The sequence below is a fragment of the Eublepharis macularius genome, chromosome 2, assembly GCF_028583425.1.
Source record: "Eublepharis macularius isolate TG4126 chromosome 2, MPM_Emac_v1.0, whole genome shotgun sequence".
Taxonomy (NCBI): Eukaryota; Metazoa; Chordata; class Lepidosauria; order Squamata; family Eublepharidae; genus Eublepharis; species Eublepharis macularius.
The window spans coordinates 7,039,583-7,057,306 of NC_072791.1; the positions used below are offsets into that span (position 1 = coordinate 7,039,583).

The following is a 17,724-nucleotide window of genomic DNA, read 5'->3' on the forward strand; positions in this document are numbered from 1 at the left end:
GTGAGGGAGCTGGGAGTCTGCCCTCCAAAACTACCATTTTTCTCCTGGTTAAATTGTTCTCTGTGGTAGGGTTGCCAGCTCCAGGTTGGGAAATTCTTGGAGATGGTGAGGTTTGGGAAGGAGAGGGACTTCAGCAAGGTTAATGCCATAGAGTTAAGGCTGCCAGCTCCAGGTTGGGAAATTCCTGGAGATTTGAGGGCTGGAGCATGGAGAGGACAGGAATTGGGAAAAGGAGGGGCCTCAGAATGGTATAATACCATAGAGTCCACCTTCCAAAGCAGCCATTTTCTCCAGGGGAACTGATCTCTGTCACTGGGAGATCAGTTGTAATTCCGGGAGATCTCCAGCTACCACCTGGAGGCTGGCAACCCTACTCTGTGGCCTGGAGATCAGCTGGGAGGTCTCCAGGCCCCACCTGGAGGTTGGCATAAGCTCCAGATTTGGAAATTCCTGAAGATATGGGGGATTGCAGCCTGGGGATGGCAGAGTTTGGGGAAAAGGAGGGAGCTCCTCAGGGATAGGCTGCCATCGAGCCCGCCCTCCAAAGCCGCCGCCAGTTCCTCCCAGAGAACGGATCTCGGTGCCCGGGAGATCAGCGGCCACTCTGAGAGGGTTCACCAGGCCTCACCAGGAGGTTGGCAAAGGCACAAGAAGGAGGCGGAGCCGGGCGGCAGCTCCTCGGCGCCGCCGCCTCTAGAGGTCGCTGCGGCGCCAGCCCCGCTCTCTCCTTTGCGCCTGCGCGGTGCGCGCCTCCCCTTCCCCGCAGGCCCGGCCGCCCCTGAATGATCCGGCCCGGCATCCCCCGCGCGCCGCCGCTCGGCCCGGGCCTCCCTCGCGTCCGCCTCCGCCTCCGCCATGGCGTTCACGTTCGCCGCCTTCTGCTACATGCTGGCCCTGCTCCTCACCGCCGCCCTCATCTTCTTCGCCATCTGGCATGTGAGTAGAGGAGGGGGGAGGGGGAGGCACGTGACTGGGAAGAGGGGGGCTCTGGGGGAAGGGGTCTTCAGGGGGGCAGAGGAAACCTGAGGGGGTGAAGGGGGGGGCGCCATGAGGAGAGTCTCTCAGGTAGCCCCTGGGGTGTTGTATGTGGGGGGAGAGGAAGAGAGAAGGGTAGTAACAATAACAACAACAATAACAAAAACAACAACTGATTTTATATAGCACTCCTTAGAACATTCCCTCCCCCCCTTTCCCTGAGGAGGGGGTTGAGGGGGGAGTAATGTTGGGTTGCCAACTCCAGGTTGGAAAATTCCTGGAGATTTGGGGGGGGGGTAGAGCCTTAGGGTTTGTGAAGGGAGGGGGCTGAGGAGGCGAAGCGAGGAGAGGTCTCCATGGGGGGGGGCTGACTGAGGAATCCTGAGGGGTGAAGGGGGGCACTATGAGGAGAGTCTCTCAGGTAGCCACTGGGATGTGAGTATGTGGGGAGAGAGGAATAGAGAGGGATAATAATAATAAAGGTAATAATAAAGTGCGTTCATATAACACTTATTAAAAGATTCCCTCCCCGTGCTTTCCTTGAGGTGGAGGGGGCCTGTGGTGAGTAGCAGGGAGTGGGTCTGAGGGGGGAGTTGTAAGGCTGTCAACTCCAGGTTGGGAAATTCCTGGAGATTTGGGAGGGTGGGGTTTAGGGAAGGGAAGGGACCTCAGCAGGGTATGATGCAGTAGAGTCCATTCTCCATCTCCCCCACCCCCCGAGAACTGATCTCTGTTGTCTGGAGAGCTGATGTAATTCTGCGAGATCTCCAGTCCATCTCCCCCCCCCCCCCCACACACACACAGGTTGGGAACCCTAGGTTAAAGTGATGGGCAGAATGCTGTTTTTGGAGCCAGAATGATGTGGAGTTCAGGCACCCCCCCAACCCCCCCCCCCAACCACAGTCTACATACCTTTATTGGGACTGGCTGTGTGTGTGTGTGTTATGTGCCAACAACTCACCTCCGACCTCAGGCGACCCTATGAATGAGAGACCTCCAGAACTTCCTATCATTAACAGCCTTGCTCAGATCCTGCAAACCGGAGGCCGTGGCTTCTTTCATTGAGTCCAGCCATCTCATTTTGGGTCTTCCTCTTTTCCTGCTGCCTTCCACTTTCCCTAGTATTAGTGACTTTTCCAAAGAATCTTGTCTTCTCCTGACGTGACCAAAGTACGATAGCCTTAGTCTTGTCATTTTAGCTTATAAGGAGAATTCAGGCTGGATTTGATCTAGTACCTATTTATTTGTCTTTTTGGCCATCCGTGGTGTCCGCAGAGCTCTCCTCCAGCACCACATTTCAAATGAATCAATTTTCTTCCTGTCCGCTTTCTTCATTGTCCAACTTTTATATCCATACATAGTAATGGGGAATACTGTCTTTTGGATTATCTTGATCTTGGTTCCCTGAAAGACATCCTTATCTTTAAGGATCTTTTTTTAGTTCCTTCACAAGTCTCAGTTTTCTGATTTCTTCATTACAGTTTCCCTTTTGGTTGATGTCTTGGGAGTGGCTGCAGTGACAGAAAAGCCTGCTTTGGCTTTCGAGTTCACCAGAACTGTTCCTCAGGCTTCGATGTTAAAAATTTCTTTCAGAATGAGGTGGGAAGATGCTCCAGGCCAGAACTTGCTGGATGACATGAGCCATTCGTTGTTCTCTCTTGGCCACCTCTCAGGGTGGTTGTGAGGATAAAATGGAGGAAAGCTGAGTGCCCTTGGGCCAGTCGTTTTCTCTCTCTGCCTGATCTACTTCACAGGGTTGTTGTGACGATGAAACAGAGGAAAGGAGGACTGGGTGGCAACGGGCCATTCATTTCTGTTCTCTCTCTCTCTCAGCCTAACGCACCTCACAGGATCAAAAAGAGTCCAGTAGCACCTTTAAGACTAACCAATTTTATTATAGCATAAGCTTTCGAGAATCAAGTTCTCTTCATCAGATGCCTGATCAGGCATCTGATGAAGAGAACTTGATTCTCGAAAGCTTATGCTATAATAAAATTGGTTAGTCTTAAAGGTGCTACTGGACTCTTTTTGATTTTGCTACTACAGACTAACACGGCTAACTCCTCTGTACCTCACAGGGGCTCCCATACGATGCTCTGTGCACCTTGGAGGAAGAAAGGTGTAATATGAAAAAAAACAGTGGGAGATCAAGAGTTGTGGGAGGAGAGGTAAAGCCTGTGGGAAGGAGAGTGGGTTATCAGGGATCTTGGGGACAGTCAGGCAACATTGTGGGAGGGTAGGGTAAGAGTGGCTTAAATGGGGAGATAGGTCCAGAGGAGATAGCTGTGTTAGTCTGTAGTTGCAAAATAGTAAACAGTCTAGTAGCACTTTTAAGACTAACCGATTTTTTTGTAGCATAAGCTTTTGAGAACCACAGCTCCCTTCGTCAGATGCATCATCAGCTGTGGTTCTTAAAAGCTGACAATGCATCTGACAAAGAGAGCTGTGGTTCTCGAAAGCTTATGCTACAATACTGAGAGCCAGTTTGGTGTAGTGGTTAAGAACGCGAGACTTTAATCTGGAGAGCCAGGTTTCATTACCCACTCCTCCACTTGAAGCCAGCTGGGTGACCTTGGGCTAGTCACAGCTCTCTGGAGCTCTCTCAGCATCACCCACCTCACAGGGTGTTTTGTTGTGGGGATAATAATGACATACTTTGTAAACTGCTCTGAGTGGGTGTTAAGTTGTCCTGAAGGGCGGTATATAAATTGAATGTTGTTGTTATTATTATTATTATTATTAATAAAGTTGGTTAGTCTTAAAGGTGTCACTGGGCTCTTTACTATTAAGTGAGGGAGTGCATCGGGGCTTCTGATGTGGTGGGAAAGTCAAAGAATGTGAGCAGTGGGGTGCTTATGCAGGAGGCTTTATCAGAAGTCAAAGGGTCAGGCTCACGCATAAGTCATCCCCCCACCTCTAAAGATGTGCTTGTCCGGTTCCTTATATTGTGCTACATTAATTCAAGTTTTGCCTAAGGGTGCCAAATGACTGGAGAAAAATTTCCTGCCCCTTTAACAGAGGCATAAAGGCTTTTTAAAAACCAGGTGATATTGTTTACAAAAAGCTTGAACTATCCCTTTCCACACATTTTTTTATTTATATTTCAATTTATATACCGCCCATCCCAGGGGCTCTGGGCGGTGAACAGTTTAAAATCGATAAAAACAAAAAACAACGATACTAAAATCAATATACAAAACAATAATGAAATAAATTAACAAAGTGCAGTGGTGGGGAGAACCCTCCCCCACCCCAAAGGTGGGAGGCCGACATGGCACCGCCCCCTTCAACCACCGAACGCCTGGCGGAACAGCTCTGTCTTACAGGCCCGGCGGAACGATAATATGTCCCGCTGCGCCCGGGTCTCCATTGACAGAGAGTTCCACCAGTCTGGGGCTAGGACTGAAACGGCCCTGGCCCTGGTTGAAGCGAGGCGGGCTTCCTTAGGGCCGGGGACCACCAGTAAACATTTATCCGCTGATCGAAGCGGTCTCCGGGGAACGTACAGGGAGAGGCGGTCCCGAAGATATGCCGGTCCCAACCCGCTCAGGGCTTTAAAGGTAAGAACCAACACCTTGAACCTGATTCGGAATTCAACCGGAAGCCAGTGCAGCTGGCGCAGGACAGGTGTAATATGTGACTGGTAAGATATACCAGTCAGGACCCACGCTGCCGCATTCTGAACCAGTTGTAGTTTCCGGATCAGGCCCAGGGGTAGCCCAGCATAGAGTGAGTTACAGTAATCTAGCCTGGAGGTGACCGTTGCATGGGTCACTGTAGCCAGGTCCTGGGGCATCAGGTAGGGGGCAAGTTGCCTGATCTGACGAGGATGGAAAAATGCAGACTTGGCAACCGCCGTGACCTGGGCCTCCATCGATAGGGAGGCATCCAGGAGCACGCTCAGACTCTTCACCACTGGCAAAGTTGCCAGTGGTGTCCCATCCAGGGCACGGAGCTGGATCCCAACATTATTTATTTACAGGTTTGCATGCCCCCCTTTCTGCCCATTACAACCACCAAGACCGCTAGTCAAATCTTTCTTAAAGGGACAGGATGTTTTTCCTCCAGGCCTGTTGAGAAACCTATTTATGCTGAATAGGAAAGAGTCCAGTAGCACCTTTAAGACTAACCAACTTTATTGTAGCATAAGCTTTCGAGAACCACAGCTCTCTTCGTCAGATACATCATTAGCTTTCGAGAACCACAGCTGACGATGCCTCTGACAAAGAGAGCTGTGGCTCTCAAAAGCTTCTGCTACAATAAAGTTGGTTAGTCTTAAAGGTGCTACGGGACTCTTTACTATTTTGCTATTACAAACTAACATGGCTAACTGCTCTGGATCTACTGACACTGAAGGATGAAGGGAAGGGTGGAGTGCATTTCTGCACTCAGAATTGGACCCTGGTGTCTAGAATTGTTATTATCTCACATTGTACCCAATGCAGAAGCAATTGGCTGCCTTCTGCGCTTGCGCTTGGACATTTTCAGAAACACGAGCAAGGTTTCAATTGCTGTATCATTCATAAAACGGTCAGAGAGCAGTTCCAAAACGTTTCCTCCTTCACATGTTTCAGTTTGTCAGGGGCTCACAAAGGCAGCTCCCCAGCGAATCCCTTGGGGTTATGCTTACATTGCACAGAAGTGGGAACCAATAATTAAGCTAGAATCTTGATAAAATGTACCCATGTTGGAAAAGTGGGATAGGAGAGAGATTCACTGTCATGGATGAGCTGACTTGCCTATAAAGTAGATGCCATGAGCATTTTTCACTGAACCCAGCCAGTCAGTTTAAAGTGCTGTCAGCTTCCAAGTCTATGCTTGTAAGGTCTTTCCTCTTCCAATGTAAAAAAATACATTTTTTCAGAATGAACCTAGTTGGTTAATGGCAAGAGAGAATTGCAGAAAATATGGAGGCCGTGGAGAACTTGGTATTTTTAATGTAACATTTAGTTACATGTTACGTTAGTTACACGTTTAATTTTTCTAAAATGGTGCCAGGTATTCATGATCTCTCCTTTCAACCCCGAGTCCTGAATGCCCAAGAGGTGTTGATGCTCCCTGGCCCTAACCCTATTCCCAGTGATAGAACAGCAGGCCGCTTAAGTTGGACTAAGCATATCTTAGTTCTTGTCAGGGTGGATTTGATTTAAATCACGATTTAAATCACTAGTCATTAAGGCTTGATTTAAATAATAGTTTTCTACATAAAGACTAATTCTTGCTGGTATAACTTTAATATGCAAGTAGATGCCTGCCTTACCGATAGGTAAAGGAACTTCATTAAAGTATTCCCAAACCGGGTCTCTTTTACGGCCTGCTGCCATTATAGGTTTTTCCCTCCAAGGAAAGAATGTGATAAACCTCAGGTCATACACACAAAAGATCCAAGGATTTGTGCAGTATTGTGCTCAAAAAGTTTCACTTTCATTTTGTACTGCTTGCCCCTCCCTCCTCACACTTAGTTTCTTCTTGTGCAGATCTATTCCACTCCAAACAATCAGAAAAATATTGTTTCTATTCACTGAACTTCTTGAAACTTAGCACTGGAGGGGTTGATTCTGTCTTCATAGGTTTGTAGAACAATAGGATTAAGGTCTTTTTCTCAACTCTGTTCATGTTACAACATTTTTGCTGTGAAGAAGAGGCATGTGATCTCTGCTGAGCTGACACAAATTCAGTTTTGAGAACGGCAAAACCAAGCATCTGTGATAATATCTTGTAGGCAGAGAAACTGCCCAATAATCTTACAAAAACCTCTGGAAGAGCATGACATTGTGAATGGATTAATGGAATTTATTTACCAAAAAAATTAAACATATACAGCCTTATTCTACATAATTAAAAACTAATCTTTATTTCATAATGGAATAACCTTTGGATGGTAATATATTTTCCTCAAAAAGCATTTTATTTTAAAAAATCCGATTTAAATAAAAAAAATCCGATTTAAATAAAATCCGATTTAAATAAAAAAAATCTGATTTTTTTGATTTTTTTTAAAAAAATCATTGATTTTTATCCACCCTGGTTCTTGTCAATGTAGGAAAGGGAGAGGGATAAGAACCAAGTAAGAATTAAAAAGAAAAGCCATCAATATTGTATTGAGTCCTAGAAACAGTTTTCTGTCCCTACAGTTAGCCTTACCACTTTTCTCCCCCCTGGCAACAGCTTACCACATCAGTCTTCCCTCTTCCATTTTATCCTCACAACAGCCCTGTGGTTAGGCAGAGACTGAACCGAGGCCACCCAGCAAGCTTCCACAGCAGAGCCGAGATTTAAACCCGTATCTCCTAGCTCTTAATCCAATGCTGTAATCGCTATACACTGAGTCTCTATCCAGAAATAGAGTTCCAGTAACACCTTTAAGACTAACCAACTTTATTGTAGCGTAAGCTTTTGAGAACCACAGCTGTCTTCATCAGATGCATCTCGAAAGCTTCGGCTACAATTTATTATTGATTTGATTTGATTTGATTTGGTTTATATCCTGCCCTCCCCACGGATGGGCTCAGGTTAGTCGTAAAGGTGCTACTGGACTCTTTACTATTTTGCAACTGCAGACTAACACGGCTAACTCCTCTGGATCTGTATCCAGAAACAGTACGAAAGCTCACTACCCCCGTTTACCAAATGACCCGTCTTTCAACGTGTTTCCAGTTCTCACAAAAAAAAAAATCAAAACTGTTGTTTTCTTCCATGCTAAAAGTTGCAGTATCAGACTATTAGTAAATCCTGACATTGAGTTAAACTTTTTAATAATGCTGAGTCAGGGCTTCCTCATCTCACACAAACTATCGTAGTAACTGTACAAAAATGAGCCACAGGAAATCAGTATCACGTGGTATAATTAATATATAATTGAAAGTACCACTATCTTGAGTTTCTCTATTTGTAATCTAAAAGATCAGTAGTCTCTGATTCTTTCATTTTTTAATCTCTGTGGACTTCAGATAACTGAAGGCAATTGTTGAAACGAGTCTCTCTCTCTCACATGCTATCTTGTTTCCTGATTTGGTGTTTATATTTCTAAACATTGACCAGTAATCCTCAGGAATCTGCAGCAAATTGTAGAATTTGAGTCGTTCCTGCCTACAAAATATAGGGACTATAATTACTTAAATATACTTAGAGTAGATATAATTACTATAATTACTTAGAGTAGATATAAATTACCTGCCAACATCTTCTCCACACTGTGACTCTGAGAGATCTCTGTCTTTCGGTGCTACACCTCTGAAGGTGCCAGCCACAGCTGCTGGCGAAACGTCAGGAACTACAATGCCAAGACCACGGCAGTACAGCCCGGAAAACCCACAACAACCATTGTTCTCTGGCCGTGAAAGCCTTCGACAATACATATAAGTACTTAAATCTGTAGTTTGTGTGATCTAGTCGCTGCACAGCATTGCGCCTATGTAAAGAGAAAATAGTTCCAAGTTTTTTAATTCCCCCCTCAACTTCTACTATTTCCACAGGGGAAAAAATGGAAAGAGCCACTACGGAGGGTGGAATGGGTCAGACTGGGGAAGATACTCTTATTGTTTGTTTATTTATGTTTATAGTTCACCTTTCTCACTCAGACTCAAGGCAGATTACAAACCTCCCCCCCTTGGCTTTCGCATCTTTATTAGAACCATTTAAGAAGTTGGATGGTTGGATGGGGTCTAGCTCCAGAGCAGTGGCCCTCTGAACTTGGACTTGTCATGGCTTTGGGGCAGGGCTATCCGTCACAGCTGAGCTGCCTTTTGCACTCCCTAACTGTTGTAATTTTATTCTAGATTATAGCTTTCGATGAATTGAAGACCGACTACAAGAATCCCATAGACCAGTGTAATACGCTCAACCCTGTAAGTTTACACGAGAGAGATCTTTGTGTCAATTCCTAGCCACGTTCTCTCTCTCTCTCTTGGCAGCTGATACTGGTTCAGTATGCATGGGGGAAATGTTGTTGGCTAATATCTGATGGAGTTATGATATTGCGGCAGAATTTTCTCTTCTCCCCCTTATCCTTTCAAGCTTGAAATACTGACTTATTTTTCTACCGGTGATCTTGTCCGCTGTCATACTAACATTCTTTCAATCTGCTTTTTACATTTTCGGTACAAAGACAGTTGAAAAGGTTAAAAAGATTAAAAGAGTCAAAATTGCATTAAAGGTGTGTACTGCTTTTTAGTTTAATGTTTTGACGCCACTCTCTTTCGCTTTCCATTTTGTTAGGAGCATCTGTATGACTTGAGTTGATCTTTTTTGTTTACTGTACTCGTTCATCTGCCTGTCTGTTGTCTATTCAGGGGTTACAGTAACTTCATGAGCTCTGTGCATTGTAAATTTGCTTGCTTAAGAGACGGGGAAAACTGTTACATGCTTAGATTCTATTTGTACTGACATTAAGTTTACTAACAGGTCTTGGTGCCGAGTATGCAGTCAATTTGAGAAGTTTATATATTTTAAATTTTTAAAAGTCTGCTAGGTTCCCTCTTAACCAGGGTTTTTAAAACTTACAACCATGGCTTTAGACTCCTGATTGCAGCCGGAACCCTGGTTAACATTGGTGCGGGTGTAATACCAAGCCATTGTTAGACTGAAAGGGAAATTCACACTGGAGAAAGGAGTGATAGCAAGCAGGGAGTGCATTCTCCCAAGGCTGACTCCTGATTTTCAACCCCTGCTTTGCCAAGAGCCTGCATTACATCTGTGCCAGATCTTGGTTAGAGATGAATTGTGGTCTACAGATGTTTATTTTTAGGAGCCCCTGCTTTGGTGGAGTCAGTGAGGAGTCAAACATTAAATTGTGTGTGGCTTGTGAGGCGAAGTTCCTATACTGCTCAAGGGAAGTTATTTAAATCTTCATTTAAAACTAACCAACTTTACTGTAGCATAAGCTACAGTAAAGCTTGTCCTCCATGCATCTGACAGAGAGAGCTGTGGTTCCCGAAAGGTTATGCTACAGTAAAGTTGGTTAGTCTTAAAAGGTGCTACTAGACTCTTTACTATTTTGCAGCTACAGACTAACACGGCTAACTCCTCTGGATCTATGAATCTTCTTTGTCATTTAGGGGCCAGAGTGGGTGGAGCTGGTCAGGTAGTGAGCAAAGGGGAGCAGACATATCTTATTTATATTATCTTATGTATATAAATAATTATATTATTTATATACAATGCCAATGATGTATAAGTCCTTGTCCAGTAGATTGGAAGGTCAAAATGATGAGTTCAGTTGCCACATTTTACATTTCTCCATCCCTTGCTTTTACTTCAAGCAATTCCTTTATGCCTGTGTCCTGTAGCAAAGAGGATTTGGGAAGCAAGTTGCTCCCTTTTCTACTGCTAGAACTCAACCCTGAGCTGTTATTGATGGCAAGAAAGGCACAGTACAAGTGTGTCAATAAGTTTTAGCCAATAAAATAAAAATGCATTCGCTGATAAGGTTTTAGAAAGTAGCTAAGCCTCAGAAAAGTTCCCAGAAGGAGTTGGCGTAGGAACTGGCCCCCAGATGAGTTGGTGGGATCTATGAAATGCGTTTTTACAAAGCAGGTACTTGGAGGACAGATAATACTGTGAGCCAGTGTAGTGGTTGTGCGTGGAACAGTTTACCCTACTCGATCATCTCTCATTCGATGTGGGAAGGGGAGGAAACTTTCACTGCATTCCCTTTATCACAGACTTTTAACCCCAAAAGATGTCATATGCATGTTAAAATTGACCTTTATATTTGTCAATTATATTTAAATATGTGGCAAAGTCTCCCTGGATCGCTTTTATGTCATTCAGTTGTGTGCTTTTAAATGCAGCCAGAAAAGGAAGTCATTGTGTTAGAAGAAAGTGCAGGACTGATTTAAGACAGAAATAACCTGCTAGAATAGAAAACGGCGAGCAAATTGGCAAGAGTTTGAGCCCTACGATTCTGACCTTTTATGCTCAGTGACAAGAGTGTCCTTGCTTGTTTAATCTGTCTTTGACTTCACAATTGCTCGGTACTTAATTGGAATTTGTACATATATGTTGTCTGTGCTAACTGTGCTGCATGCTTGTGCACCGGTTGCGTTTAGAGCCGCAAAGTTGGACAAATTGAGGTGCAGCAGGTAAACAATGTCCATCATTTGTCACAAGAACACGTCAGTTTTTATTGGCCCCCATAACAGCTCTAGCAGGCATCCATGTAAATCCATGGGCAAATAACTCTAGATTCTCTCTGGAAGAGATGATGTTAAGCAGCCAGTACATCAGAAATGTAAATTGCAGGTGTATTTTATTCCTGGGCACAAAACACCCTCTCAACTTAATTTTAATATTTAGGAATGTGATGTTATTTCCCCTCTGCCCCGTTTGGTGCTGAAAAATTCAGATCTCTAAAAATTTGAAATACTTTTCAGGCGCCTGCTTATGTTTGTCTATATTGGTTTGCACTTGTGCTAAATCCCCCCCCCCCCAGGAATTATTTGCAAAGAATAGAAAACTTGAAATCTTTCTATGTTAATGCACAAAACATTTTCAGGGTTTAGACATTCAGCAGGCTACAACTTTATCCATCTGGTTTGGCAGCCCACAAATAAATAAATAAATAAATAAATAAATAAATAAATAAATAAATAAATAAATAAATAAATAAATAAATAAATAAATAAATAAATAAATAAATAAATAAATAAATAAATATACACACACACACACATTTATATATATATAAATATATAAATATATTAAAAAAACTGTGGGAGTAAACAGTAGTATCGAACTGTATGTTTCCTCCATAGGTTTGAAAATAGAAATTAACAGGATTCTGTGAAAGTTTTCTAGTCTTCATAATAGTTATTTTTGGGGGGAAGGCCAATATTTGCATCTTTTTGGAGTTGCACGTACATTGAACATGGCGCTTGTGGCTCCAGAATGGGGGCAAATAATGCCCTAAGGCCATTTGGGTTCAGGAAGATGGGGGAGGGGCTGGAGCCCATTTCCCTCCTTGCCTTGCATTCCCTGCCGCACTTTAAACACTTGTTCCTTGTAACCGCCATCTTTCCGTGGGGAAACCGAGTCCTGACCCAACTCCTTAAAAAAATGTCACGTCTAGCTTGAACCTGTGAGAAGCTGCGGCATTCTTCTAAAGCGTTAGGATCCAGAAAGAAAGGAGCGCAAAGCTTGTTTTGAAATGTGCTGTGGATTTTTTTTAAATAACCAAATTGTGAACTTGAAGGGCCAGCTGGCTTGTTTTTGTGTGTGTTTTAGAGAATTATCCTTGCTAGGGTCGGCTGCCCTACTTGATTGGGAAATCCAGTGGACAGGACATCGCTGAAATTTTTATGGATATGAAATGTCTTGCATTCTACCTTCTTTTGCAGAAGGGTTACTTGTGTGTGTGTTTGTGTGTGTATTTGTGTCCTTAAAAAGTGTGTGCTTTGGACTTGTATATGTGCAACACGAGAGATTGCCTTCTACGGAATCAGACTTTTGGTCCATCAAAATTAGTGTTGGGCTATTCAATTGGTCACTGGTTTTTCAGGGCCTCGGGGAGAGTTCTTTGACATTACGTATCATCTGAGCCTTTTAAACTTGAGATACCAAAGACTGAACCTTAGTCCGTCTGCATGCCAAGCAGATTCTAACACTGAGCTTGGCCTCTCCAAAGTAAAGTGGCACTTTACTGCTTAAGTGTTAGAAGGAGGTAATTGCTGCTTTCATGTCTAGGCAGCTGGAATCCTGCCTACAAACTGTAGTCACTCAACAGAAGCAAGCGGGAATCTCCCAGAGAATAATAAACTACCTACGAGTATAATTGTGGAGTTGGGTACAAACTGCCTTAGAGTACAGCTGATTGCTCCCTGGAGTGAAAGTTTGAAAAAAATGCAAAGTATGTACAAGCCCTTAGATCAAAATATGCAGAAATTGCATTTTTTTTAAAAAAATCCTCATAGTGCAAACTGTTTAAACACCAGTGTTGTCTACTTGTGTGCAGTTTTATGCAAGTTGTACCAAATATTTGTGAAATATGCCAAATGATTGTCATAACACAAGTCCCAGGAGTTACTTTACCTTGTCAAATACTTGTGTCGCTTATTAATTTTTCCCCCAAATAATGCTGTGTGTTCTTTCCCCACACCACAGTCATAGCATAATTGAAATGTGCTTAATACTGAAAATGAGTTGGTTTGACTTTTGTTTTCTTTCCCCCTTTGCAGCTTGTCCTTCCCGAGTATCTCATCCACGCGTTCTTCTGTGTTATGTTTCTGTGTGCGACAGAGTGGCTTACGCTGAGTCTCAATATGCCATTGTTGGGTTATCATATTTGGAGGTAACACTGGCTGTAGTTTGGTATCACTTTACTCACGGAAAAACCAACTTGTGTGCTGTCCCGTTGGTTCGCTTTAGAAACTAAAAATATGGAGAGACTAGATCAGAGATAGTCTTGGGGCTTTTTCGTTAAACACACACCTTCTTTAGAGCAAAGGGTGCTGTAGCTAGGCCTTTCTGTTCATGATATGTGCATATATTGCAGTTGTGCGTCTGACGTGGAAATTCAGTACTAGGAATCCCAGCTTTCATTCACACGGATGTTTCTATCTCTCATTGTTCTTGAGAGCCAGGGAGGGATGAAAGCTCTGTCCTCTATGACTCTGTCTCTTTTGCAGAGTATTGGGGTGGGGGGGAGTGGTCTCACCTGGACAGCCTCAGGCCAAGAGTCCACCTGGCCATTCAGCCGGCAACTGTGGCTAATCGGGTGCTCTAGGAAGTCCACAAGTGATCACAGAGAAAAAAATAAGCGTCAGTTGGTTTCACTTTAAACAAAATCTCACGCATAACAAAAGCAAATTAAGAGCAAAAGAGTGGAGTCCATTGGTTGCTGCTTCATTGATGGATAACTGAAGAAAGAGTGCTGCTCACAATCTTGTGGTGGCCTCCATAAGTAATCAGTAAATGAAAAATCAGTGATCCAGAGGAGTTAGCCGTGTTAGTCTGTGGTAGCAAAATCAAAAAGAGTCCAGTAGCACCTTTAAGACTAACCAATTTTATTATAGCATAAGCTTTCGAGGATCAAGTTCTCTTCATCAGATGCATGGTACATAAACTGGGCAGATACAGAACTGCTTTTGCCTTTGCTCAGTTCACACTTTTTGATTATTTATCCGTTTAAGGTGCTGTTAGCCTGGCTTTCTCCTAAAAGCAGAGTCCTTGATAAGAGAGATACCATGCTTACTCTACAAAAGTAACCGAGGCTGATTAGGCTGCGGCTCTATTTGTACAGCAGCTGGGCAGAGATTTGCTGATTTTTCAGGAATGCAATTGCATTCTTTCACTTATTCCCTGAATCATGCAATGTTAATGCCTCGGTGTAACACTTGTACTTAACAAACTGTGATGGAACACGTGCAACTCCTCCGTACAGTTTTACTTGCCGTTCCTTGTATTTGTTTTCTGATATTTGAATGGAAACTTCTTGTTCTGGAATTCTTTTAAAAATGCAAATTCACTATTCCAGGTACATGAGCAGGCCTGTGATGAGTGGACCTGGACTGTATGACCCTACAACCATCATGAATGCAGATATTTTAGCATATTGCCAGAAGGAGGGGTGGTGCAAACTAGCATTTTACCTTCTATCCTTTTTTTACTACCTATATGGGTAAGTCACCGATTTTATCTTTATTTATTGCCGTCCTTAATTACGTCTTTTCAAGATCTCAAGGTGGTTTACAGTTTTTAAAAAAATGACTGAATAAAAGCATTTGTGTATCGTTTATCAGTGTTTAGTTTGAGCAACTTAAGATACTGGATCCTACCAGCTTTTTTCACTGGAGGAAGAAAAAAAAAAGGACGGGTCCCTTTTGACCCACAGAAAGATTTATTATGGGGCTCAAGGACAAATAGCCATGTGGGGCAAGACTGTAGTGAAAGTGGAGAATCAGGCGATAATTAGTCCTTCTGTGTCAGTGGTAAAGCTGATAGGATCCAACTGATTAAATAAATAATAATGAAAGATTCATAGAGAATTTATATGCAGCCTTTCCAGAGATCTGCTCAAGGCTGCTCACAAGTAAGAACAATACTATAACATTGTAAAGAAACTCATAAACCTAGCAATATGAAAACCAAGACGGACATAAAAACATCCGTTGAGCAGCCTAAACAATAGCTAAAACAGTTCTCAGGCTACAAGCAGACCATAAAACAGCTAAAAAAGATGAAAAACTCCAAGCCTAGGTACAACATAACTCCTCCAACAGGCTGTGGGGAAAATCCAAAGGCCAAGAGCTGCTTCTTTCTTGCCTCTGGCAAGCTTGTTTGTTTAATAGTAAAAGAATCTTCCTGGGAGCTTCTGAGCAAAAGCTTCTTCCTGTCAGTTAGATCCAGGTTGTATTTAAAATCTTGTACCAGTATTTCATTTGGGGTGAGAGGATAGGGGAAGAGTCCCATAATTGGAGCATCACAGCCAAGAAGGCCTTACTCAGTCTACACGAACCGGGTATTTTTTTTAATCAACCAGGGCCCAGAGGAAGGCTGGTCTTTTCCATTCTGCTGCCACTTGCTGACTTCCTGTGTGGAGAACAAGCATGTTTTATCCAAAGTTTTTTTTTAAAATGGTCCATCTATGGCAGTTGCTTCTTAAGTTATCTTAAGTTAACAGTTTGCTTTGGGGTATGAATAAATTAGGATGCACAAATTTTAAAGTTCAATGCACCGTTCCTGTTTGAAAGTATAGGGGGGGAAATCTTTTAAAAAGTTGTGTTGTCATTTGAGATTTGATATTTATTTATTTAATCGCATTTCTAGACCGCCCTCCCCGTCAGACGGGCTCAGGGCGGTTTAACAACAGCTTAAGACAATAAAAACATTTAAAAAACATTAAAACATCATATCAAACAATTAAAATTGGCGGGTATAAAATATTAAAATACAGCATTTTTATATTAAAATTATTCCCATCTACAAAGATGTGCAGAAGACTGGCCGAAGGATAACGGGGGCGGGGGGGATGACCAAGAACAATCCTCCAGATACTACATGGCTGTTGCTGGACATATACATGTAATTATGTGTATCTAGTATGTAAAATTAACAGTGCGCAACTACAACAGTCGCATCCTTTGCAATGTGGTGGGGTCTCCTGAACAAAAATGTTGGCAGTGCAAAAAGGAGGGGGACGTTAAAGACGAGCAGTCACGTTCTGAGCCCAGAGGGAGGAACATGAGATGGAGCAAGGCTTACACAAGGGATGCCAAGTTCCTTGTGCACAGATATGTGTGCCAGAAGTCTTTGGCCCTATCCTAGCTCCCTAAACACTGGTGAACCGGGGGAGGAGATGAAAGAGTTCCATGGCTCAGTAATTCTATGAATACCACCGAATACCACCGAATAAACGTTTTTACTGTTCTCTCTTTTTTTCCCCAACAGCATGATTTATGTGTTGGTGAGCTCTTAAAAAAATGATGCCCAGCGGACTTGGTTCCAGCGAAGCGCATGCAGAAAAGCCACAAGATGCAGGATTATTTTCCAAGAAGAATCTTGTTATCAAGATTTAAAAGGGGAATTAGAGGATCACAGTTGTGATGGGGGAAAATAACCAATTCCCTTTCTCCCTCCCTCCTTCCTTCCTCAAAAACACGTCTACACTTTAATACTCATGGAAAGACTGTTTTTTTTTAAATGCTGGAATGTTTAAAATTACAAAAATTACATAAATTAATGTAAAGCAGCTGCCCCTGGCGTTGAGTAGTTTTGACCCTACAGTCCATAAGGAACAGCCGTACCTTCAAAATAATTGTTCATTTTGCTGTCCTTGTTTATTTTTGTTTTCTGGACTTTTACAGTGGCCCGTTTTGGTTATGGACTTCCGTCTAGTTGTAGGCGCCAGTGCTTCTGATGAACGTAATGCTTTTCTGTATGTTCTCTCTTAGGTAACGTCTGTGTGTCTTATAGATGAATACATTACAACTGCAGGAAAAATTGTAGTTCAGGATTTTTTAAAACTCTTTGGATATTGTCTCCCTATAAAGCACATGGCTCAGACTTTTCCATATTTACAAGACAGTGTACCTCTGGGTAGTAGAAGATTTCTGACAAGGGGAGGTCTGACGCTCGAAAGCTCAGACCCAGGAAATCCAGTTGGTCTTCAAGGTGCTACTGGCCCTGAATCTTGCTCCTCTGTAAAAGTAGTACGCTCTGACAGCGCTTTTCAATTTTTTTGTTTAAGGGGAAAGATGTGCTGCAGTCTCAAAACTTCCATCCAACCTGGATCAAATGCACTGGATCAAATGCAGTAATAAAAATAGCTTTGTGAGTTTGCTGGTAGCAGTGCAGGCGTGTTGAGGCCCTGGGCAAATACTCCTGTTGTTCCCTAGTGCAACGCAATAAAAACCTCCACGTCAATGAAGTTTACCTTCTTCTCCTGCTCAGCCTCTTCAAAGTGTTACGAAACTGCTGGTCTTAGTCCGTGGCTATTAGGCCGGGCTATTCTAATTGTAAAGCGAACAGGCCCTTTGCAAACACAGCCCCGTATGCCGTAGAGCGCAGAAGTGAGCAGGACGTTGACTACTGTCTTCCAAGGATCGCGGGCCACCTTTTCATTGCCTAGGTAGCACCTGCTGGCAGTTTGGATTTTTTTCAAAGCATGAGGCTGATCCAGCAAGGCACTTGATTTAATCTTAAGGGTGCAGGCTAAGAGCTAAACTACAAGAGATGAATTACACGAGGATGTGCATGTGAAGGGAGTCACAATGTTAGCCAGGAAGCCGAGTTTTAAAAGACAGGTCGCAAGGT

General features: G+C 43.2%; 1 protein-coding gene across 1 annotated transcript; it reads left to right on the top strand.

Annotated features, from left to right (window-relative positions):
• Nucleotides 1-741: 741 nt before the first annotated feature.
• Nucleotides 742-17,338, top strand: CNIH1 (cornichon family AMPA receptor auxiliary protein 1). The gene is made up of 5 exons (XM_054971568.1): nt 742-936; nt 8,754-8,822; nt 13,149-13,261; nt 14,447-14,590; nt 16,360-17,338. The coding sequence occupies exons 1-5, from the start codon at nt 856-858 to the stop codon at nt 16,385-16,387; spliced, it is 435 nt and encodes a 144-aa protein (XP_054827543.1). The 5' UTR covers nt 742-855; the 3' UTR covers nt 16,388-17,338.
• The last annotated feature ends 386 nt before the right edge of the window (nt 17,339-17,724 follow it).

Bases quoted from the DNA above. Each gene is read 5' to 3' on its own strand.
- CNIH1 (XM_054971568.1), top strand. From the start codon at position 856: ATGGCGTTCACGTTCGCCGCCTTCTGCTACATGCTGGCCCTGCTCCTC. The intron at 937-8,753 runs GTGAGTAGAGGA...ATTTTATTCTAG, and splicing joins TCTTCTTCGCCATCTGGCAT to ATTATAGCTTTCGATGAATT. The intron at 8,823-13,148 runs GTAAGTTTACAC...CCCCCTTTGCAG, and splicing joins AGTGTAATACGCTCAACCCT to CTTGTCCTTCCCGAGTATCT.